The sequence below is a fragment of the Suillus subalutaceus genome, assembly GCF_016647625.1.
Source record: "Suillus subalutaceus strain FC151 chromosome Unknown DFJ58scaffold_96, whole genome shotgun sequence".
NCBI lineage: Eukaryota > Fungi > Basidiomycota > Agaricomycetes > Boletales > Suillaceae > Suillus > Suillus subalutaceus.
Window position 1 is genome coordinate 189,298 of NW_024540345.1, and position 7,954 is coordinate 197,251.

The 7,954-nt window shown below is 50.2% G+C and overlaps 2 protein-coding genes across 2 annotated transcripts; one reads left to right on the forward strand and one right to left on the reverse strand.

Moving 5' to 3' along the window:
• Nucleotides 1-1,662: 1,662 nt before the first annotated feature.
• On the forward strand, nt 1,663-6,234 carry DFJ58DRAFT_730921 (uncharacterized protein; the record flags this gene model as incomplete). Its single annotated transcript, XM_041385963.1, has 11 exons — nt 1,663-1,729; nt 1,783-2,244; nt 2,307-3,047; nt 3,099-3,268; nt 3,317-3,398; nt 3,470-3,542; nt 3,593-3,765; nt 3,825-4,073; nt 4,122-4,856; nt 4,904-4,960; nt 5,015-6,234. The coding sequence occupies 11 exons, from the start codon at nt 1,663-1,665 to the stop codon at nt 6,232-6,234; spliced, it is 4,029 nt and encodes a 1,342-aa protein (XP_041241049.1).
• Nucleotides 6,235-6,992: 758 nt separating this feature from the next.
• Nucleotides 6,993-7,797, reverse strand: DFJ58DRAFT_843811 (uncharacterized protein; the record flags this gene model as incomplete). Its single annotated transcript, XM_041393008.1, has 4 exons — nt 6,993-7,109; nt 7,183-7,242; nt 7,549-7,644; nt 7,698-7,797. Coding segments are annotated over 4 exons (373 nt in total), but the record flags the coding sequence as incomplete, so codon positions are not given.
• Between the last annotated feature and the right edge of the window lie 157 nt (nt 7,798-7,954).

Consider the following 7,954-nt stretch of genomic DNA (forward strand, 5'->3'; position numbering starts at 1 on the left):
AATTGCCTCATGTTTATGAAGGATCTTAGCACGGTTCAAACGTTCAATCTTCTTTTATACCTCCATGTCTTAAACGACACCGCTCACAATGTACGTATCAAAATCCAAACAAGTGAGCAATGGCAAAAAGAAGATTCTAGCACTACATAACCCCAAGCGTGACATCTCTCAGCCCCACTTTACTTCAAAGGGACGCCAGAAGCTCATCCACCTCTGCCTCGGCTTCATCTTCCCCACGAGCAGTCCCATCAGAACTCTGCGAACCTTGCCCAATGCAGGTTATCTGCGGAATGAGCTCCTGGACGCTACCTACCAGTGACAGGTCTCGTCCTGGATTGAAACTCGACCTCCAGGAGGGGGGGGGAGTGGGACCTCAACGAACATCTTGAGTTTCTGCCGGTGACACATTGCGTGAGCCACTACAGGAGCGCGTGCACCAGATAGCGGCCCACGAGCAGGCCGGCACCATGCAAGAGATGATGCAGGATTTCGTCCACAAGACAATGGCCCAGGAGCTGGACATTGTGCAGAAGGTGGCTCAGGAGATGACCCAGGAGATGTCTCAGGAGAGCTGTTGACTTTGAGGCGAGGAAGACCCAGCCGATCACATCGACCATTCGCATACCAGCGCCACCCATGGGTGTGGTCGGAATGAGGTGCAGGTGCTTCCTCGATGATGACACGGCTGCGGGAGGCCACAAGATTTGCGAGGGCACCTTGTTTGGTGATGGTCTTGATGTGAGCAGGTTGTTTTGAGGGCATCCGCAAAGACTCGATGCTCACGAAGCGAGAGGTCGTGGTACGCAACTATCGCAGATAAGATCATGCATGGCCTTCGATGATTAATCACAGATGCAGCATGCATGAGGCTGTTTGCGGGAGTAATTAAGTGAGGGCGCTGGGCGCTCGCCGCTGGCCAAATTTTTCACGCGGTCTGACCAAAAAGGAAAATTTGCTCGTCTGATTGCGTTGGTGGGATGACGGCTATTTGTAAGTAAGTTTCGTTCAACCACCGCACTCTCACCTACATCTTACCATTGTTTCCGCATCAGTTGGCAGTACGTTGGGTGGCTGTGAGTCTGTGACTCCATTAGTACGTTTCAAACTCAGTACTAGTTTTATTTTCAATCTGATTGAGTCTCGTTAACACCATTAGTGATTTGTACGGAACCCTCCTTGGAGCCTCGCCGCAAGAGGCACGATATTGTGAGTGTAGCTCTCTGACCCTCCACAGAGCCTTTGTAAAATCAATTCGTATCTCATATGTAGCCTCTCTATCAATGCTCATCTATCTCTTTTTAGTCTTAATGAACCGATGGTCCTTCCACCAAGCAACGCTGTGGTTATGCGTCTTAAGTATGAGCCCTTGGGGTACGTTTTCTTTCGCCTCCAGTATTCCCCTCAATTTTATTTAGCATCTTGTACAATTCGCCCAAAAAACAGATCTCCTCAACGTTACCCTCGTTGAACGTCCCTCTGTTCTGGTAAGCAACATTCTTTCGTGTTACTACTTGGAATGATGCCTATGCGCATGCTGCCCTCAATTTTAGTATTTTACGCGATCCGCTCAACAGACAGACCACCTCGACGTTACCCTCGTTGAACATACCCCCGATCTGGTAAGCGACACCCTCTTGTGTCAGTATGATGTCTATACTTACGATGCGCTGGAGATCAGGTTTCAAACTTCTCACTCCGATATATTCTCGCCATCGCCTGTTGTATATAGGTACGCATGCCCACGTACCAAATATTGCTCTGTCATTGACATCTTAACTGCAGACATGACGCAACAAAAGCCAGAAATGCCTTCTGGTGTCGACCAACAGCCATCTCCTGGTCCAAGCTACATGGGCTCATCCCCTGCATCCTTCGACTATGTTGAGGAACAGTTTGGCGGAGGTCGTCGATATGAAGCACCGCCTGCCGAGTTGACTCCCTCACGGCTGAGGACCAGACTCAAGGCCACAGTGCGGGACGTCGGTATTGTCAAGGACGCCTCTGCCCGACGCCAGGCCTATCAAAATACCTCTAACGACGTTCAGCTTTCCGTTGGTCCATTCCACCACGTGGTGCAGGACGGTGCTTCAACTTCAACAAGCGATACGTCATCGCTTACGCTGAACGTGGCTTACAGTCGGCACAACTCACCCTTTCCTCCACTACAAGGTCCTGCACAACTGCAGGATTTGTTTTACGGCCCTATGGACCAGCAGTCTCCTTGGATGCAGCAAAACCCATCTGGTGATTTCGGAATGATGCAGCCTGATACTTTCACGGCGGATTACTCGGAGATCAAGCTCTAGGCATGGCTGGAGCGGGCGACAAGTCGCTGTGGCCTGCACCGTCTGTGACCAACGTGCAAGACGGTAAAACTACCAATGCGCAGAACACAACCCACCTTGCACCTCTGCCTTCACACACGCCTTTTCATTTTCCCGCCAGTTCATCTGGTCAGCCTCTCATGTCTCGCGGATGTTCGCTGGATCCAGCAGGCCAACCGTCTTCGGGATTGATGCAGAACTCACCATTCACCCTGCATCCTGCACCATATGTACCGCCTCAAGATCATGCCCATCCTATTCCAGCCACAAACATCATCCCGCCAACACCACTCAAGGATGGTGGCGGTAAGACTCCTGGTGCCTCTGCTTCCACTGATAATGCACTCCTTGCCTCGACAAGAGATCCTAGTCCAAAGTTGGACCTAGGTCACTATTCTCCGGCCACCACCTACCGCGTTCGGTTCCCTGAAGAGAGTGAGCCGAGAATGCACCAGGAGGATCAAGCGGTAACTGGCCGCAGGTCAGCAGATATGAACGCAGCACTCGACACTGGGTTTGTGGGCATTGAGCGTCACTTTCTTGAGCTTGCAGCGTCCACCGCCCTCCCCATGACTCAACTAATCAATTTATACCTGAAGTCTCGAGGACGCAGTGTGAACGGCACTAATTACTGGAATCTGTACGCCAATTACTTCAAGGACCACTTGCAGGAGGAGCTCGGCCGCTGTGAAAAAGAGAAATCAGAAGGCAGTGGGACACCTAGTAAGTTCATATGAAACTACGGCATGATGCTGCATGCTTAATTCTTCATAGGTGCAACATTGCGAAGAAAATGCTACGAGAAATTCAAGGACACCTTTCCCGACACCTATCAAGACATCCTATCGAAGCATGAGGAAGTAGCTCTCCTGAGCTCGTCTCCCCAAACTATTGCCCAGCGCGGACAAGCATTCCAAAAACACTATCGGAGTGTGACGAGCATCGTGCGTAATCTCTGCCGAAGTGACAACATTGTCTAACATATGTTATAGCTCGAGTCCGGCTCCGCTAGATTTGGATTTGAAGCAGCCGTTGTATTATGTGGTAAAGTGGTTAATGAAGACGGTTCGCTTGGTCATTCTTACAACACACCTGGTGCTGGTGGGGTAAGCTCATTTTCACCTTCAACGTCAACATGTACTCAGTAACTCGTAGTTCTGGGAAATGCGATGGTGCCAGCGATGACATGATCATCGGTCATTTAAAGGCCCACGTGTAGTAAGTACATTTATGTTCATGCTACATGATGCTTACATAGCCCTAACCAGTAACACCACATCGCTATCTGCAGTTGATGATGCCTTTCCAGAAACCGGGGACGATAGCCATCAAAAACAGACACCGACCGTTACCCACGACATAGACCAGGCTTCTGATGTTGTGGAGGGAGGACGGGAGGATAACTTGAAATTCGTGAAGCAGGAAATCACCAGGCAAGCTGGTATGTGCGACCATTGCCACTCATCTTCATTTAGACTGATATATCCTGCATCGCACCAGCCAAATTTGGCTGCAAAATACACGGCGGAAAGATTTTCCCTTGGAAGCTCATGCCAGCCGCACTCGTGGAAGCCAATCTCAGCATCCAAGGATATCCTGCACACAAGTGCCTATTTCCCGGTGAAGCTCACAGTAAACATGCATTAAACAAAGGCATTGGGGCGCTGATGTATAAGGAGATCGCTGCGCTTGTCGATTCGTTGAAGGCAGGCACTATGCGCATCATCAAATTTCCCGACGACGATCGAGGTACGTATCATATTATGGGTAACAATGTCATACTTACACGATATATAGCGGCTGCAATAGCTTCAGAGAAGCCCATAATCGAGGGCGAGGCACCTCCTTCTGAATGGCCCCATCATGGCGCGCGACGGTTGTTCCTTGACGGCCATACTGATCACAATGGTCTTCGTCGCCTCAAGCCCAGCACAGCAACTACGAAGGTCAAGAAGGGTGTTAAAGCACCCAAGCACCCTATACCACCCTCCGAAGATGAACCCTCTGATGATGAATCATTGGAGGGTGTAAGTGTCAATGATGCAGTTGGAACTTCTGCGCTCGAGCCCCTACCTCAAGTGAACGTGCGAAAGCCTAACTACAAAATGCGAGTCGAAGTTGTACCTCCACCCTCACGCCCTTTCAAGGTTGTTCGACTTCCTTTACCACTGCCGCGTCCTTCCAAAGCCGTTCCCATGCCATCTGGAACTCCGAGTGAGGTTATCGAAGTTACGTCTACCGAAGAGAATCCTGTGGGAGAGCCCGACTCTGAGTATGAAGAAGCAGGACGTGGAAAGAAGAGGAAGCTCAAGTCCGCGAATACATCGCGTGCGTCAAAGAAGATTGCCCCGTCGATTGAAAAGACTAACGCTTCAAAAGTGGGGAAGAAAGTTGGGCGAGGTAAGAATAATGTGCAATCCAAGGCACCTCCGCCTCCCTTGCCAACCTCAACTACTTTCCCTGCGAAAGGCGGTCCACTATCCCCATTAACAGTGGGATCGTCGACCGATGGACCTCCATCACCAGAACATAGTGAGTACCATGTGCATCCGCCTTACTGTTTGCTGAAAGCTTGATAGTTAATGCTGGTAAAGCAATGCGCCTTCGAGACGGACCTTCTGATGAGTCTAAAAAGGGTACATTTCATTCTTAACTTCATTGATTCAAGTGATTTAATTTACATGCTCTAGAACATGTTAAACCACGCCCAGTCACCAAGGGCTCTCGGGTGGTGATGAATCGTGGCCTGCGTATGGTGTACGGGAACTCGGACTCTGAGTCTGACGTCGACAACAGCGTGAAGGCTAATTCTGCAACCACAACGGGCGTCATCCCCGAAGCCACTGGTTCAGCTAACATCCAGTCTGATCCTTTGGAGGAGAAGTCTGCACAGACGAAGGATGAAGTAGTAGGAGATAAGGAAGAACTACCCCCAACCGCCCCATTGAATGCAGCGGCCCCCAATATTCCCGACCAGCAGCCTCTTCGTGACTCCAACCACCCTCGTCCCCTCACTCCTCACAAGACTCAGGACGAGCGTCCACATGATAACCTCCCCCATGATGCCCCTCGTGACAGCCCACTGCGCAACGCTCTCCATGACCCTCCACGCGACCTTGTCCGTGACCCTCGAGATGATCATGACCCTCCACGCGCTCCACGCGACCTTGTCCGTGACCCTCGAGATGATCACGACCCTCCACGCGACCTTGTCCGTGACCCTCGAGATGATCATGAGCCTCTCCGTGACCCTCGAGATGGTCGTGAGCCTCCCCGTCACCCTCGAGATGGTCGTGAACCTCATGAAGATGCTCGAAGTGCTGTTCGCGACCCTACACGCAACCATCATGAGGCCGTACGTGACCCTCGTGATGGCCTTCGCAATCCTTGGGATGTTGATCCTCGTTATCCTTACACCCGAGGGTACTCCCATGAACCTGCGCGTGGCCTCGACCGTGGCACTCTTCACCCCCGTGACGCATTCTACCATCGCAATCCCCGCTATGGTCCACCTCAAGATCCTTATGGATCTGGCGATATTCGTATGGAAAGTGACTTGAATACTCGAGACAGCTCACCTGTGTCCGATTTTCATGGTAACTATGGTCCTAGTGAGCGCGAACGTGCCTACCCGACCCGGTACGGTCCTGGGGGTGACTTAGGCTATACTCATGAAGGTGGATACAGGTCCCGGCACAATGACCTCGATGAGCGTGGGCAATCACTATCTCCCTATCATAGTCGTCGAGTTGGTGGAGGGAGTTACCGCGAGGAAGGATACCCTCAAGGCCCCGGTAGGAGATTTCAGGATTCGAGATGGGATGAAGGTGCTCATTTGGACTATGATGCTATACCACGAGCATTCCGTCGCGATCTGCCCAATCCCCCAAGGCCTCCTCCCGCTACTTAATGTCCTCCTTGCTCCTCAAGCGTTTTGTGATGTTTGTCGTTGATTTTCTCTTTTCACCTCATGTGCCGCTCATGCCTACATTCGCTGCTCAAGTGTTTTTGGACGTTTTTAGTTGATCTGCTCTTTTCGCATCATGTGTCGCTCGTGCCTGCATTCGTCGTCTGTTTAGTCTCATTGGCCCTGTCTCGTACCCGCGTGTATACCCTACCCCACCTACATTGATATCTTTGTAACTCGTTTTTGTCAATATCAGTATAGCGGCTCCTCCAAGCCTGCTGTTGCCTCCGAGATCATTAATATGCTTGCCCGGATCTGATGTTTCCGTTAATCAGAACATCACAACAAGTAGATTAAAACATGAAGAAAGTACGAGATAATTGAAATAACATATGACTTGAATAAAAATAACATAGTAGGCACCAAAGGATCAAATAACATAAGGAATGTCAGAGACTGTCAGAGACCCTCGACGAAAGCTAGAGGCCTCCCGAACCTCCCGAACTTCACACATGACCCTCCATTGCAATGTAAGACAGCCCTCCAACCAGTATGGAGGTCTTCATTGCGAGGTCCTGGAGGATACTCTGAAACCTCTGGCGGAATAGAGTGGGAGACCCTCTGGAGAGGGTGGTCTCACAGACTGCTTTCCCATCACATAGAAAGCGGGTCTAACAGACCGCGGGAACACGAGCATAGTGCTGCCAAGGGGGGGCTAAGCGAGGAAGGAATTCAAGGGGAAAGTTGGTGTGAAATAAAGTTCAAGAGCGCACCAGTTCAGAGAGCTCTGATTCGTCGTCGTCTTCATATGCTGCATCATCATATGATCCAGGAAATTTTGAAGGACCCGCTGTTGGTTGCGATTTGGAAGCAACAGGCTAATGTTAATGACACGAATATGAGCTAAAGTGAACAAGACAATGTCAGTGTAAGCATCGAGAAAGGACATACCACTTGCGTGCGCACTGCTAGATGATCATTTGAGCCCATGACCGAACGCAAAACATGATACTACACATTGGCAGCAATCTTTGCAGCTAAATCGTCATGCATCCTCTGTTCCTCCTTCCCTCTCGATTTCATCATTCATCTCCTTGCGGAAGTGCTCGACCTTCTCAACCCGTTCTCGGCAGCCATTACACAGTGTTGGCATGTAATTCTTTCAATGCGTGAGTCTTCTTCGGTCATTGGATGCAAAGAAAAAACCTGAATCAGCGCTAGCAATCATCTTCATATGCCTCTTCTAGACTGCATTCAAGGTCCTTCGATATTTAAGTGAATAGCGACCCAAGGTATGAGGTAGTATTCGATATAGACCTTGAAGTCAAGGGGAGCGAAGGCCTCGTTGGAAATCTGTTCATGGTCGAACATGGAAATATCGCAGGGATTATCGCTTTTCCTTTCTCCCCATAGCTAACAAGATGTCATTAATGCAGGGTGATGTCACGACGCAAAGAGTAACTCACTATCAGGACGAGCGTGATTTGTAACCATTGCCGGTATGCGCTGTCTGCTAGTGATGGCCAGCTTGGAAAATTCTCGTTCGGCGGAGTCAACTTTGCAGACCTGTGGAAGAAGAAAGATCTTCAAGAAACATGCGTTGAAAAAACTGTAGCGCCTTGTGTTCTTATCGGTCATGAGATTCAACTCAGCCTCCATTTGGAGGACTCGATCTGAGACGGTCTAGGTGATGATATTGGCCATCCTCGTGCTTTGGCATGTT